Source organism: Puma concolor, chromosome D1 (genome assembly GCF_028749965.1).
Source record: "Puma concolor isolate L17-30 chromosome D1, mPumCon1.1.hap2, whole genome shotgun sequence".
In the NCBI taxonomy this organism is placed as follows: Eukaryota; Metazoa; Chordata; class Mammalia; order Carnivora; family Felidae; genus Puma; species Puma concolor.
In genome coordinates, this window is record NC_141676.1 from 25619045 (window position 1) to 25645550 (window position 26506).

Genomic DNA, 26506 nt, shown 5'->3' on the forward strand with positions numbered 1-26506 from the left:
TGGATTGCAAGACCCTGCCTGATCTAGCCCTCACCTGCCTTTCTGTCTTCACTTTTTACCACTCTCTAACTTAGTAGTCTTTTTCCCCCCTCTCACATGTCCTTTAAAAGTGATTTTAAAACTGTGCAACCACTACCCTATAATGCCTCCCCTTAGAGATGAACACGAGCCACCTTTGCAGAGGTGGATGAAAATCGTTTATCTCCTGCAAAGTGCTTGTTACATTGCTTTGACGTTTGCTTCCAGTTAAACAGGGAATTCAAAATAGCTTTCTCATGACAGTGACAGAAAAGAGGATGATGTCATTGGCAGCAGTTTCAGAGAAATGTTTAATATATGGGCATGACTCCCTCGGACTGGTTGAAGGAGAAGGACCAGACGATAAAAGAGGGTTCTAAGTACCTTGGAAACTTCCTTGGCAAGGAGGGTGGAGCTGGGGAGCTATTTAAGAATTCCCGAAGGTCAAGTGATCTAAGCCCATTTGGGGTTTTCTCCTGCTTGGATAGGGAAGCTATAAAAACACACCACCACCACACACACACCAGTTCAGGACTGCGGTGCAAGGAATTCCCAGATGGATACCTATCCAAGCGGCAAAGGAATCCCAGGCGGAGTGCACGAGATCCACAGCTGGCCCTGCCCCGCACCTGCGCCGAAGCCAGCGCGCCCGTGGAGGACCGCCGCCAGGGGGAGCCCCACCCCGGCTCGGCCGCTCTGTCCCCGCCCCCGCCCGATCCCCGCCCCTCGCTGCCCAGGGCAAGCAGAGAAGGCGGAAGTAGGGGCGTCCGCGGCTGGGGCTGGGGCTCCGGGCGGCCCGGGGTCGCGGCCGAAGAGGCCTTCGGGTGGAGAGATTAGCGTGCAGCCAGTCTCAGCTCGGAGTGAGGAGTCTTGGCGGAGCGGAGTCGTGCGGCCGGGTGGAGTCGGCGGCCCAGCGGACGGGAGCGGTGAGTCTTTCTCGGACGTCTCCTCCCAGTGGCCGCGGCCTCTCTTCCCAGAGGTTGCCGACGCCGCCCCCTCTCCCGTTTCTCACTGGTTGGGGTCGCCGCGCCCTATCCTCTTGCTTACCCGAGGTTAGGGAGGCCGCCCTTTGTCCCCTCGCTCCCCAGAGGTAGGGGAGGCCGCTCTCTGTCCCCTCGCCGCCCCCTCTCCACTCACCTCTGCTCCCCCTGCTTGTGGGGGCCTCGTCATTCCATCCTCCGACGGAAATCCCGCGCCCCCTTCCTTAGCCCTATCTCTCTGCACCCCGCGTATTCCCCTTCCCAGAAAAGGACATCGCCTCCTGGATTTTCCCGTCCCTCCGAGTTGTTACCAGCTTTTTTAAAAAGGGGGGTGGGGGGGACCTTTTAAGTTCCCACCGTTTTCTGTCACTGTCATGGGAAAGCTGTTTTCAGGTTCCCTGTTGAACTCGATAGACATCCCAGGCAGAAAGTAAAAGGAAAAAAAAAAAAAAAAAAGGTTCAGATGACACGAATGTTTCCTCCCCCGCCCCTGCATTCGGAGTGGTAGCGATTGTTCCAGACGCGGGGTTGATAAAGCTGTTCCTAGTATTTGGTTTTAGGGGAACTCCAGTTAAGAGCTAGGACTGTCTTGAATGTGAACAGAAAGCACCTAAAGTATGAGCAGCTTGAATGTATAGCCTTGGCGTGTTTCTCCGGAGAACTTGTTACTAATGTCTTGCTACACGGGCGTAGAAACGAGAAAAACTTGTAAAGAAAATCTGAATGTTGGCCTTGTGAATCTCACCACTGCCATATTATCCGCTCCCCTGTGATTACTGGGGAAGATAGAAGAGGTTTTTCTGATTTTGAGGTTGGGGTGGCCTTTTTGTGATTCAAGGAAGGAATGTGTGTGTGTTTCATTCAGGCACTGGTTGCCCTTATCATGAGCAGGGTGTCAGTCTTCATTCATTATATTCTCAGTAGCTCAGAAGTGTAAGGGCGAGGTCTTTGCAGTTTGGGCTACTTTGATTTCAAAAGAAGTTGTTCAAATCCTTGCCTCCAGAAGGAAAATCGTTCGTGCCTAGGAAGGGGAATCCCTCTTGAATTTATATTCAAAATTAAGACATAACGGTGGACTATTTTGCAGCACTTCTTGGTCATTGCAGGACATTTAACAAGTCTTTGCATTTTAGGAATAGATTTTAAAGAGGTGGTGAATAGTTCTGTTTCTGAAGCTAGTAGCAGATTAAAGGTACTTGCTCAGTATTTTGCTTTATTATCATTTTACTTCATAGGAGTTCTGTATTTCGCCATGAATGAATTTTCCATTGACTTAAAATGGACCGATTCGAGACCTACCATGTTGATTTCTTTATCTTAGAACCTTTCTCCTTAGCACCTGTTGATCTTAAAGGAGCACATTTTTGTGCATCACCATACTACACCTGTCCCTTGCCTAAGATATTTAACAGTATACTCTTTGGATTATAATATATACCCAGATACCATGGATGTAAGCCATGATTTATGACAAGGCCGTTTTCAGTATTTATTCACTTTGCAGTAAAAATAAGTGGTTGCATCCCACAATATTTAATTAAGGCAGTGCTTTGTCAAAAGTTCAGAAATAATAGAAGTAAAAATCAGTGAATCACTGAAGTAGTAACTGGTAAAAGTTTATTGTACACACCAAAATACTTCTGCAAACTAGGAGCAGCCAAACCAAAACATGGAATGAGGCCCAGGATATTGTTATAAAGCAGCTTACGTAGTGAGAAGGCCATGACTGTGTATTCCTAACAGTAATTGGTTATAAAATATTAGAATTTTTTTTAATGCTAGGGAATTGGTCAGTGGATGCTTCCTATGAATGTTGGGAAACAATTCAAGTATTACCTGTAACTTACTAGCAAGTTACTTAACCCTTTTATGCTCCATAGTTTCCACTTTGATAAAATGGGGACAATAAAATTATTAAATAAAATTACTGTATAGAGCTGCACATAATAATAACTCATTCTTTCAGGCACAGTTCAAGTGCCTTGCACATATAATGCATTTAATCCGTAGTAATTCTGAGGTGGATTCTGTTATTATCCCCATTTATAGATGAGGAAACTGAAGCATAGAATGTTACCTAACTTGTTCAGGTCATACATCAAATGATGGAGAAGAGAGTGAAACGCAGATCGTTAAATTCCAGTACCTAAGCTTCTCATCACTTCACACACTGTCTCTCTAGCCAGAACAGTGCCTCCTCCTTTGTAGATCTTTTTGAGAAGAAGAAAAAGGTATCTGTAGTCGTAAAAAGATGCAGGATTACTGTCTTAACCCAGTGTTTGGCATAGTGGCAGCCAGGATTTTCATAGGAGAATGAAGCAGGCAGGGGGATAATTGTCTACCATATTGACTAGAGGCTTACAGTAGTTTCTAGAACTATAGCATATGTTAGCAGTTTCCCTCAGGTGTAATTATCTACAACAGAGACTTGGTTACATAGGCGGTGAGTTGCTTTTAGACATTAGCTTATACTTCATAAATACTATAATGGTTTAGAATTTAAAGGTTTCCCACCTACCCGTGAAAGCAATAGTTTTCCTTAGGCAGATGAAACCTCACGTGTTTTTCCAGTCATTGATAATGAGACACAGTCACTTGATCTGACTGAAGGCAGAAGGACATACACGTATATATTTTTAATTCCATTTTTTCTACGTAATAGAAATCCCCACACTGAATATTTAGAAATACTTGGAGAATTTTAAATCTAGAAGAAACCAAGATCCAAATTGTTAGGTTGCCCCAAATCACGCATCTAGTAGGGCAGGTGATCTCCTTGTTTAGTGCTCTTCCTTGCAGTGCTTGCTGGTCACACCATGCTCTTCGGTTTAGGATACTTGAAGGAACTTCCGTAGCATAATTCAGTTCTTCAGTAGATGCTTAATGAATACCGATTATGTGAAAGATCTTGTGCTAAGTACTGAGGATATAGAAATTCTTGACTTCAGTGACAGGAAACAGACATATAAGTAGATAATTATGATAGAGCTAAGCTTTACAGTTGAGGTGCTTCTCTTCTGTTAACTTCGTATTCTCTCTTTCTTCTAGATCATGGACTCCTTAGCTCATTATAAAATCATAGTCATGGGGCGCTTGGGTGGCTCCGTTGGTTGAGCGTCTGGCTTTGGCTCAGGTCATGATCTCATGGTTTGTGGGTTCGAGCCCCACGTCGGGCTCTGTGCTGACAGCTCGGAGCCTGGAGCCTGCTTCGGATTCTGTGTCTCCCTCTCTGTGTGCCCCTCCCCTGCTCGCACTCTGTCTTTCTCAAAAATATAAAAAATATTTTTAAAATAAGAATCGTAGTCATGAAGCAAAACTCAAAGAACTTTGAAAGTCTTCTGTGAATAACGTTAACTTAGCTAATGCATATCAACCGAAAGGTGAAGTGTACAGGTAGGCTATGGCATACGTGTGTGCCTGTGTGCACATGTTAGTGCATTCTTTTCTCATTGTTCCTACAGAGCGGTTGATAATTACGTTACTATGAGTCTGCTAAACTGTGAAAACAGCTGCGGATCCAGCCAGTCTGAGAGTGACTGCTGTGCCGCCATGGCCAGCTCCTGTAGCGCTGCGGCGAAAGATGACAGTGTGAGTGGAACCGCCAGCACGGGGAACCTCTCCAACTCTTTCATGGAAGAGACCCAGGGGTATGATGTGGAGTTTGACCCGCCCCTGGAGAGCAAGTATGAGTGCCCCATCTGCCTGATGGCTCTCCGGGAGGCAGTGCAGACACCGTGCGGCCACAGGTTCTGCAGAGCTTGCATCATCAAATCAATAAGGTACGTAAGTGTCAGAGCCGTGTCCTGTAACGGAGTCAAGCACAGACAACATTATCACCTAGAACACAGGCCCTTCTGGGGCTAGTCTTACACATAACAAGTTACTTAGGGAAAAGAACGCTGGACAGCAAGTGGAGAAATCTTTAGATTCTTATTTCAGTTTCTCCTGCGGTGGGAAAAGTAACTGCTGTCTTGTCCCCTCCTGACCCTCAGGTAAATAAACAGGTAAATCAGCTACTTCTACTTAAAACACTTCTGTTGCACACTAGGAGGTGAGTCTCTATGCTCTAAGAAAATAATATAAAATAAATGTACCTTAGGGGCACCTGGCTGGCTCAGTTGGAATGTGCAACTCTCAGTCTTGGGGTTGTGGGTTTGAGCCCCACATTGGGTGTACGGATTACTTAAAAATAAAAGCTTATAAAAAAAATAAATGTACCTTAAATGATGATGCTACTAGAATCTGACAGTCTCAATCATACAAGGAATGCTACTCTTAAGTGATCAGTTATTTTAGTAGCCCTGTAAAATTGTGTTACCTGGTGCCTATAGACAACTGTAAAATCACCAGTATTTTTATTTTTTATTTTTTTAAGTTTCTATTTATTTATTTGAAAGAGAGAGAGCAAGCACGAGCAGGGGCGGGAGGGAGGGAGGGAGGGAGGGAGAATCCCAAGCATGCTCTGCATTGTCAGTGCAGAGCCAGACATGGGGCTCGAACTCACAAATCTCAGGTGAGATCACGACCTTAGCCCAAATCCAGGGTCAGACGCTTAACAGACTGGGAGATTCAGGCACCCATAAAATGACCACTAGTTTTAAGGAAGTATTAGTTGATGGCTGTACCTTCATAATACACCTAAAATCGAACTCCTTCTCATTGCCTCCACTGCTATTGCCAGCTGAATCACCATCAGCCATCACAGGCCTCTTGCTTCTACCCTTGCCTTCTTCCGGACTGTTCTAAATAAAACCTGGTAAAATAAGTAGGATGATATCATCTCTGCTAAGAATATGGCATCAGGTCATCTGGGATGATAGGCTCAGTCCATTTGCTGACTGCCTCTCTGCTACGCTCCCCTTCCTTCCACCATTCATTCTGCTATTTCTTGGACATGTCAAGTGTGCTCTTGCCCTGGGGAGTTGGCTTTAACTGTTCTCTCTGCTTGGAGCCCTCTTACTTCAGCTGACTGCTTAGCTGACCCTTCCCTTCCTCCAGTGTCGCTCACATCTCACCTTCTCATAGGTACCCTGGCGACCCTATTTATATCACAGCATGCCTACCTTCCTCCACACTCCCAATGTCCCTTACCTACTTTTCTTTTTTCCTTAGCAATTTCCATCCTCTGAAATGCCAGACAATTTGTTTGTTGTCTGCTGGTTTAACTGGAAGAAGGCTCCTTAAGAGCAGAGGTTGAGATCTGTTTTATTTCTTGATATTTTCTAAGTACCAAGAACAATGGCTGACACACAGTAGGTACTCAGTAAAACATGAGTAAATCATGGTTGCTTTAACCGAATGAAGGTGTATGGGATTTCCACAGGTGATTCAAGTTCATCTCCTGAGAAATAGATACATTTTACTATAATTCAGAAGTAGATGGGAATATTTCTAGGTGACTAAGGAGTTCTATTCAGAGCAAAAATATTGGAAGAAGTGGGGGTATTTTATGTTCTTCAGTAAATATCTAGTTATATTGGTAAAATCATTCTTAAGCTGACTATTCGCTAGTCTTCAAGTTTTTCTCTTTCAACTTTTAAATTAACTTTGCTATAAAACTTGAATTTGGGATAACTACATCCATATTTGGGACTTGGCTTAATTTAAGTTAGAAGGGAACATGTGGCTTGTATCACTTTCTGAAAAAGATGTGTCACCCATTATTGAATTGCTAAGGTCTGTTTAGGGCAGGTTTTCTTATCCTCCTCACTTTCTGATTTGGGCCAGAGAACTTTTGTCATGGGAAGTTATTGTAGGATGATTTAGCAGCATGCCCAGCCTCTGCTCATAGATGCTGTGGTATCTCCGTCCTCCCTAGCTCTGAGACCCAGAGTGTCTCCAGATATTGCCAAATGTCCCATAGAGGACAGAATTGTCCTGGTTGAAACCACTGGTTTAGAATATACACGAGAATGATGTTAAAGGCTCAATTTTCTGTTGCTGTTTATTATGATTCTTATCTATATTGTATGTAGGTAACAAAAATGGATTGTTGATTTTCCTATAGGTAGAAATGTATAGTATTTACCAAGTGTCATGCATCCCAGGAAGGTAACGAATCTTTAGCAGTTTTTTAATAGCAAAATATTCATGCAAGTAGTGGGACAGTGGTCTGAAAAGGAAGTAAAACCCACAAAAGGAAGTCTGAGCCTTTTTTTTGTTTCTCTCTCCCTCTAAGTTAGAAATGACCACTTAGCTTTAACTCTAAAATTCTTAAAGAAACAGCTCTGAAATTTTTCATCTGTTATGGTCATTCAAGGAATCAAAATACATCTCAGTCCAATTCCATTTCCATTTGGAGTGATTGCTAATGTTGTGGACAGTGGTTTCCAGTTTACTCTGTAAGATTGTTCTTATTTTCTTTTAGTCATCCATCACTTAGGTTTGGGGCACCTATTTATTTCCTTTTTTTTTTTTTTTTTAATGTTTTTATTTAATTTGAGAGAGAGCATGTGCGCAGGAGCAGGGGAGGGGCGGAGAGAGAGGGGGCAGGGGATCTGAGGCAGGCTCTGTGCTGGTAGCAGACAGCCCAATGTGGTGCTCAAATTCACAAACTGTGAGATCATGACCTGAGCCAAAGTCAGACTCTCAACCAGCTGAGCCACCCAGGCGCCCCTGAGCATCTATTTCTTTTTTTTTTTTTTTTTCAACGTTTATTTATTTTTGGGACAGCGAGAGACAGAGCATGAACGGGGGAGGGGCAGAGAGAGAGGGAGACACAGAATCGGAAACAGGCTCCAGGGTCTGAGCCATCAGCCCAGAGCCCGACGCGGGGCTCGAACTCACAGACCGCGAGATCGTGACCTGGCTGAAGTCGGACGCTTAACCGACTGCGCCACCCAGGCGCCCCGTGAGCATCTATTTCTATGCTCGTCAGAAAGTATTTGATAATGTAGTAACAGTATGCATTCTGAGACAGGCTCCATAAAGACCATGCTTCTTACCTTTACTGCTTCTAAGACATTTGACAGCAGACCCCATTTTTTAGCAGTTTTTTACCTGCCAAAGCAATTAGTGCTATCGGTTTATACATAGGAGCTGCTCAACAAATTTTTGAGTGATTGTCTAGCCTCCCCAACCTGCCACATTTTGTCAGTTAAAGGTTGAGACATCTCAAAAAGTTAAAAGGGAGTGACAGACGACCAAGCTTCCTGGGGATGGCTTTTCCATCATAAGATCGAATAAACCACTGGGAATGAGGACTTAGAGGTTCTCTAACTTGTACCTTGAACATAAAGGAAAGCTTCTGTTGCCTGTGAGCCAGAGGATTGTTCAGAGTAAATCTAAAAATGTGGTCTGGTTAGGGGTACTGCTAATTGGTTTAACTTTTACTTGTAACCGAGCAACACATTGTAGACATGTTAGCACGTGAGCAGCACATCGAGCTCTGTCTCACTAGTACCCGGTACGGCTGCTGACAAACCTGCCAGACTGCCAAAATTCCCACCCTGAACTCTCATTTCAGCTCATACCAGTCAAAATAAGATTTCATTCAAGTATTTTTTCTCATTTTTTACTTAAAATCTATCCCCAAATCTAAAATCCCATAGTTTTTGATAGGTAATCAGAATTGGTGCTAGTTGTATTCATTTCAGTGAAGAACAATTGTTGAACTGTCCACCGAAAGACAGTTTATTTTGGTGATATGCAATATAAGGTATTCAGTTATTTTCCATAGGAAATAGTAAGTGGAGAGTGTGTATGTGGCAAATGAAAGTTTGTGGGTTGTGTTTTCTTTTTTTTAGTTCTTTTAAATTTATTCAAGTTGTTAACATAAATTTTGTGTTTTCTAACGTTAACATTTGTTTAAATCTAATAAATGTATGTATCTTACTTGTTTTCTTTTAGGGATGCAGGTCACAAATGTCCAGTTGACAATGAAATACTGCTGGAAAATCAACTATTTCCTGACAATTTTGCAAAACGAGAGATTCTTTCTCTGGTGGTGAAATGTCCAAATGAAGGTTGTTTGCACAAGATGGAACTGAGGCATCTTGAGGTATTAAAAATTATTTTCTAGCAGTTGGCATATATGCAAGGCAGTTCCTAGAGAATAGGCACTTTGCTGTGTCCCATCTGTGCCTAGCATATAGTGATTGGTTAATAAATTTTTGCTTATTATCCCGATTCTTTCATAATTGAGTATAAATATAATTAGAAACCATAAATTTTTAACGACCTTTTTTTAAAATTTAGTTAATTTTTAAAATTTACGTCCAAGTTAGCTAGCATATAGTGTGACAGTGATTTCAGGAGTAGATTCCTTAATGCCCCTTACCCGTTTAGCCCATCCCCCTCCCACAGCCCCTCCAGTAACTGTCTGTTCTCCTTATTTAAGAGTCTCTTATGTTTTGTCTCCCTCCCTGTTTTTATATTATTTTTCCTTCCCTTCCCTTATGTTCATCTGTTTTGTATGGTAAAGTCACCATATGAGTGAAGTCATATGATAGTTGTTTTTCTTTGACTGACTAATTTTGCTTAGCATAATACCCTCTAGTTCCATCCACGTAGTTGCAAATGGCAAGATTTCATTCTTTTTGATTGCCGAGTAATACTCCATTGTATATACACCATATCATCTTTATCCATTCATCCATTGATGGACATTTGGGCTTCTTCCATACTTTGGCTATTGTTGATAGTGCTGCTATAAACAATTGGGGTGCATGTACCCCTTCGAAACAGCACACCTGTATCCCTTGGATAAGTGCTTAGTAATGCAGTTGCTGGGTCATAGGGTAGTTCTATTTTTAATTTTTTGAGGAACCTCCATACTGTTTTCCAGAGTGGCTGCACCAGCTTGCATTCCCACCAGCAGTGCAAGAGATCTTCTTTCTCCACATCCTCACCAACATATGTTGTTGCCCAAGTTGTTAATATTAGCCATTCTGACAGGTGTGAGGCAGTATCTCATGGTTTTGATTTGTATTTCCCTGATGATGAGTGATGTTGAGCATTTTTTCATGTGTCGGTTGGCTATCTGGATGTCTTTGGAGAAGTGTCTATTCATGTCTTTTGCCCATTTCTTCACTGGATTATTTGTTTTTTGGGTGTTGAGTTTGATAAGTTCTTTATAGATTTTGGATACTAACCCTTTATCTGATACGTCATTTGCAAATATCTTCTCCCATTCCATCGGTTGCCTTTTAGTTTTGCTGATTGTTTCCTTCACTGTGGAGAAGCTTTTTATTTTGATGAGGTCCCAGTAGTTCATTTTTGCTTTTGTTTCCCTTGCCTCTGGAGACGTGTTGAGAAAGAAGTTGCTGCAGCCAAGATCAAAGAGGTTTTTGCCTGCTTTCTCTTCAAGGATTTGGATGGCTTCCTGTCTTACATTGAGGTCTTTCATCCATTTTGAGTCTATTTTTGTGTATGGTGTAAGAAAGTGGTCCAGGTTCATTGTTCTGCATGTCGCTGTCCAGTTTTCCCAGCACCACATGCTGAAGAGGCTGTCTTTATTCCATTGGATATTCTTTCCTGCTTTGTCAAAGATTAGTTGGCCATACGTTTGTGGGTCCATTTCTGGGTTCTCTATTCTGTTCCATTGATCTGAGTGTCTGTTTTTGTGCCAGTACTGTATTGTCTTGATGCTTTGTAAAACAACTTGAAGTCGTCTTTTTTTTTTTTTTTTTTATGTTTATTTATTTTGAGAGAGAGAGAGACTGATCATGCACGCATGAGCAGGGGAGGGTCAGAGAGAGAGAGGGAGAGAGAGAATCCCAGGCAGGCTTACCACTGTCAGTGCAGAGTCCTATGCGGGGCTTGATCCCACAACAATGAGAGCATGACCTGAGCCAAAATCAAGAGTCAGGCGCACAACTGACTAAGCCACCCAGGTGCCCCGAAACCATAAATTTCTTATTCCATTTCCTGTGGCTTTGCCCCGGTGGTAATAAGAAAGTCAGGGGTGCTTGGGTGGCTCAGTTGGTTAAGCATCTGACTCTTGGTTTCGGTTCATGTCACGATCTCGCAGTTTCATGGGTTTGAGCCCCAAGTCAGGCTCTCTCCCTCTCTCTGCTCCTCCTCCACTTTGCACTGTCTCTGTCTCTCTCAAAATAAATAAACTTAAAAAAAAAAAATCTAGGATAATCTTATTAAAAGAAAAATCAGTATTCTACTACAAGTTTTTTAGGTGAACATTATCTGCAGTAAAACTGAGGAGCATAACAATTTTTTTATTTAATTTTTTTAAATGTTTATTTTTGAGAGAGAGAGAGGGAGAGAGAGACTGTGAGCAGGGGCAGGGTAGAGAGAGGAAGGAGACAATCCGAAGCAGGCTCCAGACTGAGCAGTCAGCACAGAGCCCGTCGCGGGGCTCGAACCCACAAACCGATCATGACGTGAGCCGAAGTCAGACACTCAACCAACTGAGCCACCCAGGTGCCCCAACACATATTAATATATTAACTTATATTTGAAATGCACATATAATCACCAACATCCAAAATATGTCTTGGGGCACATGGGTGGCTCAGTGAGTTAAACGTTGGACTTCAGCTCAGATCATGATCTCTCGGTTTGTGGGTTCGGGCCCCGTGTCGGGCTCAGGAAACTGAAATCAGAACCTGAGCCAAGATTAAGAGATGGGCACTTAACCCACTGAGCTTCGAAGGTGACCCAAAAGCATTTGCTTTTAAATTAAATAAGTCAGTTCTTAGCTTAGTTATTTTATAAGAAATTAAATATTGTTTATGTTCTATTTGAGATTAAGTGTTTAAAACATATTTGTAACTTGCCCCCCCCCCCCATAATTAATTCCTTTTGAAGGAATGGTCCTTTTGACACAATATTCAATTGATCATCAGAAAATCTGACTTCTTTCCCTAATTGGATAGTTTTATTCAAGTTCAAGTTGCCTAATTGGATCCTTTTTGTTCAGGTTCAATTGTGAACTTGAGAATTCACATTCTTTGTATAAATAATTCACAACTGTTATTTTTAAATTCTTTAAGGCCTTTATATGGTGTGTGTTAAAGCAGTCTCGGTAGCCATTTCTATAAAAGAGAACAGTACAGGGGCGCCTGGGTGGCGCAGTCGGTTAAGCGTCCGACTTTAGCCAGGTCACGATCTCGCAGTCCGTGAGTTTGAGCCCCGCGTCGGGCTCTGGGCGGATGGCTCAGAGCCTGGAGCCTGTTTCTGATTCTGTGTCTCCCTCTCTCTCTGCCCCTCCCCCGTTCATGCTCTGTCTCTCTCTGTCCCAAAAATAAATAAACGTTGAAAAAAAAAAATTTTTTTTTAAAAAAAGAGAACAGTACATTTTTGGAAGAGATTATTTTAGGAAATTTCAAAAGATTGGCAAATATTAATCAATTATTTCTTTCTTATTATAGGATCACCAAGCACATTGTGAATTTGCTCTTATGAATTGTCCTCAGTGCCAGCGTCCCTTCCAAAAATGCCAACTTAATATTCACATTCTCAAGGAGTGTCCAAGGAGACAGGTTTCTTGTGTAAACTGTGCTGCATTGATGGCATTTGAAGATAAAGAGGCACGTACCAGCTTGGATTTGTTAATTTCCCTACTTCTTAAAAAAAAATGTTAATGTACATTTGAGGGTAAGAGATGAAGATGTTACTCCGAATCCGGGTCTCTGTGATCATTTGTGGGAAGCTTGATGTTTAAGAAAGAAGGTTCAGTAAACCAGTTAAGTAAGTGTAGGGTTTATACTTGTATATCTTTCTTAGAAAACATTGTTTATACGACATAACCACTATAGTAGATCTGTGAGTAACACAAGCTTCTAGGAAAGACTTGCTAATCTACTTTCCCATGTGATACGTTTTTTTAATGACCAGTCTTGGATTAGAGACAAACAAGTAGAATGATTACTTTATCAGACTCACACTTTTCACTTTGAAAAGAATGGGTTGTTAAAACATTTAGGGAGAATAAATTCCACAAAGTGTGTTCCTTTGGTGATAATTCATCGAGCTGTACACATGTAATGAATTCACTTTTCTGTACATGTTACACTTCAATTAAAATGTGTATCTTTAAAAAGAAACTTCATGGTGCTTGACCACACCGTAACCATAGAACAGTTTTCCATTCAGAAACTGAGATGTGGAGAGGTTAAGTAATTTTATGTTAGTGTAGTCAGTGGCAAAGCTAGCACTGAGATCCTAGAACTGGATCCCTGTCTTATGTCTTTACTGAAATAACCTACTTCTAATTTATGTCTTTTTTTATAACTAATAAGATACTTCTTTAAACTTTATTTCTTATAAATTCATCTTGGTAATTTTTCCTACTTTCTTAGAAGATCAAGCATATTCATTAGGTTGATGAAATACTAAAAAAAGTCTGCTAACTTGCTAAAAATGTAGAAAGGTTTGAGGCATAATGAGAGCAAATTGATGTCTCTCTAAACTTCAGTAAACTAAATGGACTTAAACTGGAAGCTTAATGATTTCTCGGCATATCGACTGAACAGATCTATTGTATTCTGGAACACAGAGCTCTCCGTCTGGAGCACATGAGAACCTGGGCACTAAAGCCTCTTGCCCTAATAATACTTGTCTTCTTTTACCCTTCTTGAAAAGAGTTTTACCTAAGTCACATCATGCAGCTATTTGAAATTTTTGGAAGGGGGCCTTTGGAGACTCCTAGTATTGGTAAATTGTGTCCAAACTAGTCATAGATGCTGTGCCTCGGTTCAAAAGTGGTGTAGAAGATTCTCTTATGTGTACTCCTACTCTGTTAAAGAGCTGGAAGGCAAGATGGATCTCTCATTACTCCACTGGCAGAGGGAGGGCAAGTAACCTTTGTATATCATTCTTACATTTTTGTTTTGCACAAACTGAGGTCCTTAGTTTGTTTATAGTGAAAGAATTACTTTTTATAAAAATAGACTGTTCTTACTTTTTCAAATTTTCTCATGCTTTTTACATATTTTTTTTAATAAAATTTAGATCCATGACCAGAACTGTCCTTTGGCAAATGTCATCTGTGAATACTGCAATACCATGCTCATCAGAGAACAGGTATAATGATTCCCTTTCCTAAGTTAATATTTCCATCAGATGAAGTAAACAAGTTAGGTTTTCAATTAAAAATTCAAGTCAGTAAAGCACAATGAATATAGGTTGAAGAAGTATTAAAACTGAAAAAATTTTCATGTAAACTAATATAGTACTTTCAGAAAGAACAAAATATTCAGCTGTAAGTACTTAAAATTCCTGTCATTAACATAATACCCATGTTTATGTGTTTTCTTAAAAATTCCCACCAAACCCAGGTACTTGTCAGGTAAAAATAAAAAAATCTCCATGTAAAGAAAGAAAACTCTTTGAGAAATACATATTTGTACGCTGTGAAATAAGGATCTTGGGTCTGCAGAGAGAACAGAGAGAAAGAGTGAGAGAACAGTGAAATAGAAGAAAGCAAACCTGGTCAGTAGCAGAGCACTACTTGTAGCTGTAGGCCCTGAGAAACGTTGGGACATTTTGAGATTTCCAGGATTGGTAGCGCCTCTGTCATTTGTGCTATAGTTCACTAATGGGCATCATCAGAAGTAGTAGTTATAGTAGAACGCTGTACATTTGTATTAATAGAGAAAGGAAAATTCCATCTGAGTACTATCTTTTGACATTTGGAGAGTTTACCCACAAAATATGAATATTAGTCACTAAATATTTACACACCCATGAAATCTGCAAACCCAAAGATCATAATTGATTACCTTACTAAGTTAGCAGCAAGCAAACCAAGTTTAGTCAGTTGACTAAACTTTTCCATTTGTTTTTTAACAGTCTTTTAGTTTCTTTCCCAACAAAGCCTTAATTTGAAGGTGTTAAACTTCTTTTTGCTTATGAAGTCTCACCTCCTTAGTTTTTGTTTTCTCTGTTTTAATATTTAATATGTATCACATATTAAACCCAGTAAAAAGAAAACAATGTAGGAAAAAAAATCTAGCTTAAGAGAGAAAACCTAGGTTTTGATTTTGGCTGTGCCACTAACCTGCCCACTGATCTCTGATGAGAAAGTTGACCTTCTAGATCAGGAATCAGCAAACCAACACACCAGCCAGTCTGGCCTACTGCTCGTTTTTGTGAATACATTTTATTGGAACACAGCCATGCCCATGTGTCTGTGTGTTGTATATGGCTAGTGTACCACAATGGTAAGTTGAGTTGAGTACCTGGGACAGAAACCATAAGGCCCACACGCTGAAAATATTTATTATGTGTCTCATTACACAACACTTTGTAGACTGCTGTCCTAGACTATACAACATGAAGGATTGGAGTAAGTGGTCTCAAAGGTCATTTCTGATTGAAGTATCTATGAGGAGAGCCAAACTAAATTTCTAAACGGAATTTGGTACCACTTTCAAAGAACATAATTTTGCATAATGGGTGTCACCTTGAAGAATGTGTTTTAGAGTCCCCAAGTCAAAGGCTGTGACTTTCTTTAGAACTGTTATTAATGTGCTTTAAAATACCTTCTAACATCTGCATCTTCCCATGGTAATCAAGGCATGCCCTGGTTAAAAAAAAGTAAGAGGACATATGAGACAGTCATGAGGGAAATAATGGGTGCAGCCAGTGGTGTCAGTGCATGGTCCCTATTAACTGGTCCATGCAGTTAACTGGTCCCTATTAAATGGCCTGGACCACAGCAGTCCTTGAGTTTGCAGTTGTAGTTGACATCAGAAGATGTTTTTTCTCTGAAGTGTCCCTAGAGGGCGTTAGTTTCCCAGCAATAGAAACAAACTCGTTATCTGGAATTTTGAGCGATTTGGGGGGATGGTATGAGATGTTGCTATTTCCTTTCTCTGTGACTTTGGAAGTAAATACTAATCTTTGTGGGCTACACGCTTTCTGTTGTAACCACTCAACTCTGCATTATGCAAAAGCATCCATAGACAATACATGATTTTGTTTAGATGAAATGTAAATCTTTATTTCAAATGTGATCTCATCAAACTAGAACGTGATATGCAAGGAAAACCATTTTTTAACCTTCATTTTGATTTTCAGATGCCTAATCATTACGACCTGGACTGTCCTACAGCCCCAATTCCATGCACATTCAGTACTTTTGGTTGCCATGTAAAGGTAAAGCTTGTTTTTTCTTCTTTAATTATTGAATACCGATGAAGAAAATTCTGTTACATAGTGGATTTGAGAGTACCAGTGGACAGGGAGATGACTGGCATGCACTGTTGTATGAGTTTGGAGCTCCAAACAGAAACTGGGACTCAGGATATTGATGGGATGCCTGATGGTGATGGAAGGTGCGATTGAGATCATAGAGTGAGTGTGTACAGGAAGGAGAAGCAGACCGTCATAGGAGTCGTGAACAAACCGTATTAGAAATTGGAGGAGATGGTATGGTTATGTTCTCCAAAAAATTAGTTTCAAGACTAATGATCAGTTGTGTCATGTTTGAGATCGATGATTATTGTAAGTCATTCTTTCTGGAGAGTACAACTATGTTTTTGCTTTTCCATTATACTTTTTTTGTCTGACTTTTTTACAATAAGCATGCATTTAGTAATTTTAAGAATAAAAAGAAGAGGGCCGCCTGGGTGGCTCAGTCAGTTAAGCCTTGACTCTTGGTTTCAGATCACGATCTCGTGGTTTTGGGAGTTCAAGTCCAGCATCAGGCTCTGTGCTAGCAGCACGGAGCCTGCTTGGGATTCTCTCTCTCCGTCCCTCTGCCCCTCCCCACTTGCACTTCTCTGCCTCTCTCAAAATAAATCAACTTAAAAAAAAAGAAAAAGAGGAAATGATATATGCCGAGATTACATTTCGTGAGAGGATTCTGTATGTGTGCGTAGAGAAAAAGACTTAAAGGAAATGTATCAAAATGTTAATGGTAGTTAGGTGAGATAATAGGGAACTTTCATCTTGGTCGTCTATATTTTGTTTTTCTATAATATACACAAATTGCTTTTATAATAAAAGTACCATAAGTATTTTTTCATGTAACAGGATGTTCTTGACGACCTAAGAAGAGTGTGGAGACAGGGAAGATTATACTTTGCAGTAGATTTATAAAATAAATGACTTGGGGACAGTGCAGACGGACTGCTCTTGGTCGTAAAAGAAAGAGGGAGAAAATGGTATTAGCTAAAGAGAGACGTGAGATCAATAGAGAGGTGTGCCTTTTTTTCAGTAGGAAAGACTAATTGGAGGGAAGGGTCAGGGGGAGAGAATGAAGATAAAGGAAAAGGGGGATGACTGAGCAAAACCTCTGAGGTGTTGAAAATGCAAGTGCCAGCAAGAGCCCAGGTGAAGCATTAATGTTGGACAAGCAGAGCGTCGTCTCTGAGTCAGATGAATGGGTATGGATCCTGATACTTCCGTAGGTGGGAGGGAGGTTTATCTGAGTGAAAGGTGAGAGTATTTGGCACATAGCCTCACTTTTCCAGTGGATGAAAAGATAAGATCGTCTCACTAGGTCAAGAATTTGTTGAAGAAGATGGTAGGGGACTGAGGGAAGTGATGACATTACTTAAAAACCTTTTATTTGGCTTGGCTAGGTCCCTTCCTAGTCCTCACAGTATCTAGTCCCAACCTAAGGCTTGTGCTTGATTTTTAGATGCAGAGGAATCACTTGGCACGCCACCTGCAAGAGAATACCCAGTCGCACATGAGAATGTTGGCCCAGGCTGTTCAGAGTTTAAGCCTTGCGTTACCTCCTGTACCTCAGTGTGATATGCCTCCATACGATTCTTCCTCTGCGTCCCGGGTTTCCACTGGGTGTCACCCAGAGGTCCAGAATTTCCAAGAAACCATTCAGCAGTTAGAGGGTCGCCTTGTAAGACAAGACCATCAAATCCGAGAGCTAATTGCTAAAATGGAAACTCAGAGCATGTACGTAAGTGAGCTCAAACAAACGATTCGAACCCTTGAGGACAAAGTTGTTGAAATAGAAGCACAGCAGTGCAATGGGATTTACATCTGGAAGATTGGCAACTTTGGGATGCATTTGAAATCTCAAGAAGAGGAGAAACCTGTTGTCATTCATAGCCCTGGATTCTACACAGGCAAACCCGGGTACAAACTGTGCATGCGCCTGCACCTTCAGTTACCGTCGGCTCAGCGCTGTGCTAATTACATATCCCTCTTTGTGCACACAATGCAAGGAGAGTATGACAGCCACCTCCCTTGGCCCTTCCAGGGTACAATCCGCCTTACAATTCTTGATCAGTCTGAGGCACCTATAAGGCAAAACCATGAAGAGATCATGGATGCCAAACCAGAGCTGCTTGCCTTCCAGAGACCCACAATCCCACGGAACCCAAAAGGTTTTGGCTATGTGACTTTTATGCATCTGGAAGCCCTGAGACAGAGAACCTTCATTAAGGATGATACTTTATTAGTGCGCTGTGAGGTCTCTACCCGCTTTGACATGGGTAGTCTCCGGAGGGAGGGTTTTCAGCCACGAAGTACTGATTCAGGGATGTAGCATCCCTGCATGTGTTTAAAAAAAAAAAAAAGCCGTCTGGAGAAAGCCGTCTTTCTTTGCCTTGTTCTCAATAATACGCAAATAAAAAAAGAAGTGGAAAGACATTGTACCCAGCAGCAAATGCTATTACTGAGGTCACTTACCGCTTCTTCCCGTTACAGATCTCGGAAGCGGTTTTTCCCTTGGAACCTACATGTTCCACAGTTTCACAAAGACTGGAGTGCCTGTGGCATATTGCAGCAGCTGTCTGTCTGTCTGTCAGTCAGTATACCTCTTTGTTGCACTTCATGGGCTTTTTTTGCTCCAGTGTGTTTTATTGTCAAAAAGCCCAGGGTTGGAGTAGTAAAGCTCAAACCTTTTAATAATAATGGACGTTCCTTAAAACTTCAGCTTATTTTTATATTATATGTAATATATTAAATTTGAGAATCACTACTGCCTCGTGCTGGTGCCAGCGAGAATTATTACTCTGGAGCTGAGTTCTCATTTATTTGACCTTCAGATTTCAGAGGATTTGAACCTTAATCCTTGGAAAGTTTAAGTTCTCATTTACTCTGTTTCCCCCCACCCCCGGGGTGCGACTAAGGATATTCAGAAACTAGTTTAAACCCCAGGTATAACCTTACCTATTTAGTGCAGACATGTCTGTTGAATAATTCTTATTTGTTTCATTCTACGTGGCTTGCATATTTCCTTGAGGCTACATGTAGCATCTTCTCCAGAGTTTCGAATGCTGAGGACCATATGGATACCAACTGCCCAGTGTTATGCCATAAATCCCTTTTTGCCTGTTCACTGCAGATTGAATTCCACAGCCTTACGTATGTTCTCTGCTACTCACGGCTTATACGACAAGGAGATGCACATATATAATCACCAACATACAAAATATGTCATGGGGTGCCTGGGTGGCTCAGTCGGTTGGGCGTCCGACTTCAGCCCAGGTCATGATCTCACAGTTCGTGGGTTCGGGCCCCGCGTTGGGCTCTGTGCTGACGGCTCAGAGCCTGGAGCCTGTTTCAGATTCTGTGTCTCCCTGTCTCTCTCAGCCCCTCCCCCACTTGCACTCTGTCTCTCTGTCTCTCTCAAATATAAACATTAAAAAAAAATTTTTTTTTAAATATATCAACTAGTCAACCAACATGGCATCTCCTGGTGGTGGCAGAAGCAATCTGAGCCAGAAATTTTCAGCTCTTTTGAACACTCTCTGGGAGTTAGTTAAATGGAACAAAACTGATTGCCTAAAGGCAGAATTTCTTAATATCTGGGAGATCCTTGGAGATACCTGAGAGGTCATCAAACCAGGGTGGGAAATCCTGGTGGTTCTATCAGGACTTAGCATGAATAGGTTCTTTAGTCCAGCAGTATATACCTGAGGAGAGTCATGTGGAATGTATCAAAGTGGCTAAGTGTTCCTAATAGAGATGGTTTTTAGGCCATTTGTTGGTTAAGGCCTATAGATATAAATATGGTGAAATCTCATTCTCAGGGAGTCCCACAGCTAGTCTAGGCTCTTAGAAGACTCTGAGAGGACCCACACACTCTGCTGTTTACACAAGATTGTTTAATAATGTCTGGTCATGAGAGATGGTACTTTTGTTTAGAGAAGCCAAATCTGAGCATTCAAGATCAGCCTTAATTTCAAGAGAAAGCCAAGAGACCTTGTCTGTGGAGCAGAATGGTTTCAGTTCCAGGCTGACCCAGCAAGTGTCATTGTGGCCTTTCCCTTTACCTGTCTGTCTGCCCCTCCCCCCCAACATTTAGACTTCCTCTCTGATGGGTTCACGTTCTAGAGTAAAAACAAAGGTCATGCAGGGATCCTGTTCCCCAGAGTTACCAACCGTACCACCTGCTCATCACCGGTTCCCAGTTTGCTTCCTTGAAGTCTGTGTCCCTCAGCCGCCGTGCCTTCCATCTAGCTCCCAGGAAGCGCTGGGGCACCACCATCTGGGTTCGAAACCCTGCACCACTGCCCTTCTTGTGACTTTTTCAGTGAATAACTGTTGAGTTCCATTTAAGAAGTAAATGGTAGTTACTTTCATTACATAGAAAAAGCCTGAAGGAAATATACTGAACTATTTTTGAGGACTTATTTTTTTCTTTGTGCTTTCTTCATATGTTTTACATTTTCTACTGCAAACGTAACTTTTATCAGAGGGGGAAAAAAAGGGGTTGCCACAAAACATTCAACCCTACCAAAAAAGGAAATGCTATTTAAAAGCTTCCTGGTCAAATTTCTATTAAAAGCATGGCTGTGCTTTAGGTTCTGAGGCCAGTCATTTCCTGCTTTGGTTATGTTATTTTTTTTCCTACTATACTTAATCCAAACAAAAACAGTTTTTGCTTGATTTCAACTTCTAGCTTCAGGTTTCTCATCTGTAAAATGAGTTGGTTTAGATGTTTCTAAGGTCCACTCCAGCCATAAAATTCTGTTTTAAGAAATTAAGTTGTAACCAGCAGAGTGTTGACAATACTTTACTAAAGAGTTTTGCCAGTAGGAAATGGCCTAACCTTATTTTTTGCTGACATAATATTCTACTTCAAATGTGTCCATCAGCTGGGTCTCCTCTTAATTCAAATAAGCAATTTTTTTTTTTTTTTTAACCCGCAAACATTTTGTAAGAAACCAGGCACTTACTTTATACTGGCCATTCATTGTGAATATAGAATAAAAGTAATGGTCAAACTGTCATTCTAAATAGAAACTTGTGTTAAGATTTCAACTCAGAATCAAGCGTGGGTTTTCAAATTCGCCCCACTCACACGTGCTGGTTTCACTCAATTGGCTCACCCAGTGTTTGCCCCATGTATTTTTATTTTATTGACCTTTTAAACATGTTTATCTTCTGACGTCATTTTGAACTTAGCGAAATTGTTTCCTCTTTTCCCAGAGGTGTCCAACCCAGTGTTGGATGAAACTTGTTGCAAGTCATATATTTTGCTGCAGGAAAACAAGTCAGGATGTCGATTGGTAGTTTGGTAGTTTTTACCGACCCTCAGCCCATGCAGCAATGGCGGTTTCTGGCTATGCTACAGTGGGATGCAACTTTTATTGTGGGGATTATTGCAACTTTTAAAGTGAAGTAGAATGAAAGGCAAGTTTTGTTCCTCTAACACTGGATTAACATAGAGACGTTGGATGATACCTGGCAGTTTCTGTGACAGGTGTAAAATGATGTTCTCCATTACTGTTTCTGTACCAGTAAGTCTTAGATGAGGTAAGCAGGAAGAGGTGAGGAATTATGCATCCAGTTAGATTACAGTCTCCATAAAGAGGAACAGTTATCCAGGGAACTGTCAATTCTCTGGTGACCAGAAAACACTTTTAATTAGTAGAGAAGTTTTTCTAACTTAAGACTTTAAAGCAATGTTCTTTACTTGTTAACTCCTCATTTTTTTGGCTTGCCTCGATTAAGTTACACTCATCATTTTATACAAAACACCATTAGGTGTTTTTTGTGATGCCTAGCTCTACAACGCCTAAGCAGTGCAGTGCCTTAAATGAAAAATGGACAATAGTCATTTGTATATTTCTTTTGGAATACATTTTTCTCTAAATTTCCCAGATTCGCATGATAAGCTTATAGTTAGCTTCACAGTTGATACCATTGCCATCTATGGAATGGGGTCAACACTTCCAAATTCCCAGTATCCAGAAAGATGATTTGATGAAACCTGGTTAGATGGATCTCTACAGATTGTAATATTCAATTCCAGCCTTCACTTATAGTCATGCACTTGCAAGGAGAGGACTACTGGTTTCTCTAAATGTCACCTAAGCCTTTAATGCTTTAAAGCTTTTTCCTCCCCCCAAATTGTTACTATAAATTTATAAGATACTAAAAAATAATGCCAGATGGGGCATACATTTTGTAGAATGAGGAGATGTGGTGCTCTTTTTTTCTCTCTCAAAGTGCTTTCTCAGCAGGACACTAGCCCCGCCTTGAGGACAAGAGGGAAGGACAGGCGGACTCTTCTGCTCCCTCCAGGCTTGCCGCTGAAACAGCCCTCCTGGAAGGTCAGCAAAGCACACTGCGTTGCTGCTGCCCAGCGGGGTTTCTGGAAGGGAGCACCTGCTGGAGATTCCCTGCCCCTGCTGACCGATGGCATCCGCCCAGTGCTCCTGCCCATGGACTTCAGGGTCCAAGCTAAAGTGCCAACGGGGAAGAGAAAGTACGGATTCCTGTGTTACAAGAGAGAAATGCCGCTGGTCTTAGAAGCCTGTAATGACTTACTCCAGTCCTCAGGAGAGTGTAAACATTGAGGGACAGGGACAGTGTCCCGTTCACCACCGAAGTGGTGAGTGCCACTGCACAGCACCTGGCACAAAGTACATGCTCACAGACTTTTAGTAAGGAGCAGCTAACGAAAATTCTGGTTCACGCCGGCCGATTTCTGGTAGTTTATTTGTCGCATGTAAGTTTTGGGTGGAAGTGTATAGACGGGGTTTTTTTTGTTTTTTTTCTTTTTTTGTTTTTTTGGTTTGTTTGCTTTTTACCTCTGCGCGTCATGATATTTTCAAACATTTGAAACATTTCAAAAATGTTGAATGAATTGTACAGTGAACAACCACCACCTAGCCTCTACGGGTAACATTTTGGAACATTTGCTTTCTTACTTAGAAAGTGTTAATTTTAATGAGACTTCTCAAGTTTGGTTTCTCTTTAAAAATCTAAGATAATTAGCCTCTACCGAGTCATCTTAAACTCTTCGAGGAAACGTGTGATATGTGAGCTATAGCTAGAATTGTAGTCCTCGCTTCAACTTGGAAATCTATTATGCTGAATTTTAATCTTATTTATTTTGCCTGAAGGGATCCTTTTTATAATGGATTTATGTGAAAGTCCTCGATCAATTGTGCAGAATATTCTGATGTTATTTTCGCACTTGATAAATTATCCAATTAATTTCTCTGGTGAGAATGTAATTTGGGGCCCATTTTGCTTACACAGGGTTCCAGGATTATGTTCCCAGAGGGCTGAGGAGGCAGTGTAATTTAGCATATATACCAGTAAATTAGGAGTGACGAGACTTCGGTGTTACTGCTGACTGACCACGGGCAAATCTGTTCTCTTTGTCTCGGTGTCTGTTTAGGTACCTGTAAAGAGGAGGATAACATTTGAAATTTGGATATTATTAAGTAATGGGTAACATTTATTAATGCTTGGATCTGTTCAGAAAGATGCTTTATGAGCCCGGGAGGCTCTTCTAAGTGTGTAACTGTATGATAAGCTATGGGATGAAAGCTGACTTGAGAATGAAAGCATGGGCCGTGGTCAGAGTATCTTATCAAAAAGCCTGCTGTTGCTCAGAATTTACTATTGCTGTGGAATTTGTGAGCAGTTTTGCTAATCCACCTGGACTCAAAATAATGTGCTTTTTGAGAGGGAGTGAAGCAAAGGTGGCAGGGGGAGGCTAATCACAGAAAGACCAAAAATCAGCGTTGAGCAGGACGTATGGAAGGGCGTGTGTTAACGGCATTACCAAGATTCACTGCCACACGCCCTCCACTGCCCCCCCTCCGACCACCCCCATCACCATGCACAACACAGACAGCAAGCCCTGCTGCTGCCCCGGCTCAGCCTCTGGTGATCTCCGTCAGGATGGCGGGGGTGGCCGAGCGATAAGCAGGGTCTCTACTCCATTGGTAGATAAGTGTGACCTGTTCTTTCCAGCCCAAGGTTATGCATATAGATTCACATGTATCGCACAGAGGCACTTGGAGATTTTACAGTAGATCATGTATTAGTAGTGGTTACAAGAGTATCACCAAAACAGAGTTTCTGGAATGGCACCTTAACTGAATATTAACTTAGAAGAAAACATGCCAGGGGGCGCCTGGGTGGCTCAGTCGGTTAAGCATCTAACTTTGGCTCAGGTCATGATCTTGCAGTTCCTGAGTTTGAGACCCGTGTTGGGCTCCGTGCTGACATCTCAGAGCGTGGAGCCTGCTTCAGATTCTGTGTTTCCCTCTCTCTCTGCCCCTCCCCTGCTTGCACTCAAAAATAAATAAACATTAAAAATTTTTTTTTGTAAAGAAGAAAACATGCCAGACTGACCTGCCTACCTGCTCCCACCTGTTGTGGATATTGTCAGCCTATATATAGCACCAACATCTTTACCAAAGGAGTACTCTTAATTAAAGTGAAATACATATATTAAAATATAACTGGTATTCTGGGTGTTTGTTTTAATAAAATAACTATACTGCTTGGATTTTTGCTTTATCTTTGTTTTATTTTGGAGACTGTAACTCACTATATTGGGAGGGACGAATGATCCCAGGCGCTGGTTTACACATGAAATACAATTAAGGCTCCTCCAGGAAATGGTAAATGAGGATTCATTCTAGCGCTCCATTTAGGCTGTGGTTTTCTTCCTAGGGCTTTTAAAACTGCATTTTGCAAAATAAGGCTAGGCCCAAAGAGAAAACTTTCCTACAACCATCTTAGGCCCAGTGAGAAAACCAGGTAAATAGAAAGTATGAAACCAATTCCAGGCTGTGGCTGTCCCCAGCCACCCCCTTGCTGGCAGACTGTCCAGACATGGTTTTAAGCGATAGCTGCCTCTATCATATGCCAAAAAAGCATTTTCAAGAAGCTTCCTGTGGGTCAGTCCTTGTCTTTTCTAAAGGAGGCTCAATTTCCCCAAGTGGGATACGAAAGCTGGTAAAGCATGCACGTGCTTCACAAAATGCCGCCTTCATTTTTAAAGTTCCAAAAGTGAAATTCTGGTATTAATCCCAGAATAAGCCATAAAAAAATTTTTTTTTAAACATTCCACCTCTAATTTGGGTTAGCTTCTTGACACTTCTAGTCCATTCTTGTAGATGTGCTGTTACACTTGTCACATTTTTAAAATTAATTTTTGCATGGCGACCAACAGGAACCAGGATTACTTTATAAAGTGACAATTGTAATCTTTTCAGGGAATGATGCATAATCGCAATAATTTTTGCTTGGTCTGGGTGGGGATTTGCACATTTTAATATAAAACGAGTCAGCAAGTCTGAGCTTCACAGAATTTATACTTCTGGCAGCTAAATAATAAAACCTTGCTGAGATGGTTTTGAAATCCTAAAAAATAATCCTCATCATTATCCCAGACTTTCTCCTGGCCGCTCCACCCTGACCGGCAGAGGTTGATTTAGAAAAAAAACCAAAAAACAAAAAAAACCCAACTCTTTGTGGGAAGGTCTGGCGTGGTAATAATCCCAGCTCTGTTTCCCTCTGTCCAGTCCTCGAAGTGTCTAGATGCAGACAAAGCCCCATCAGCAGTGCTTAAGGAAGCTGAAGCTAACTAGTCATTCCCTTTAGAATAGTTAGGGGCTTGAAAGTAAAGTTTATTTCAAACCTAATCTGATACTCTTTTGGAGCCTTTGTGAAAAAAGAAAGCAGATTTTCTGGGTCCGACTAGGGTCAGTGTTTTGCAACGGTTTTTGTTGTGTGTTTTTGCTTGCTTTTTGTTTTTGTTGTTTTGGCTCATGAACCACAGTAAATGATATAGATATATAGATAGATAAAAGATAAATAATAGAGGTAAGATGAATAAATAATATGTACCCTGACTAAACCGTGACAAAAGGTATTTGAAACACTTGCTTTTATGCCATCTGATGCGTTCTGATATTTTCTGTTCTTTTTTAAATGTAGCCCCAGAACCCAGATGAGTTCATCAGAATGCAACTTGTCTTTTGAGTCAAGATCTGAGGATTTAAAATAGCCCAGATTGGAGGCCAAATTCATATGCATTCCATCTCTCTCCACCTAGTAGGGTGCTACCTGTTTGAATACAGTGGGGCTGGAGGGAGGGTGAAAAGAGGAGAGGCAGATTGCTTCCTGCTATGTCAGAGTTACTGGCAACCATTAAGTGTCTCCTTCATCAGACTATGAGCGAGCCTTCAAGGGAAGGGCCAGCCCTTCTAATCTCTGATATGATCCTGGCCCTCTCAAAAGAGAGTCTGTCTCCTACAGATCTCAAATGAACACAAGTTAAATTTTTTATTTAATTTTAAATGAGGGAACCAGGTGTACGTTAAAACTAGCAGAATCCAAAGAACAGACACAGTCCAGGAATATTTAAATGAATGTCC

At 41.3% G+C, this 26506-nt stretch overlaps 1 protein-coding gene across 1 annotated transcript; it reads left to right on the forward strand.

The window, feature by feature from the left end:
- Positions 1-739: 739 nt before the first annotated feature.
- TRAF6 (TNF receptor associated factor 6) lies at positions 740-24630 on the forward strand. The gene is made up of 7 exons (XM_025928534.2): positions 740-944; positions 4460-4777; positions 8847-8997; positions 12326-12484; positions 13908-13979; positions 15978-16055; positions 17545-24630. The coding sequence occupies exons 2-7, from the start codon at positions 4482-4484 to the stop codon at positions 18412-18414; spliced, it is 1626 nt and encodes a 541-aa protein (XP_025784319.1). The 5' UTR covers positions 740-944; positions 4460-4481; the 3' UTR covers positions 18415-24630.
- Positions 24631-26506: the final 1876 nt, after the last annotated feature.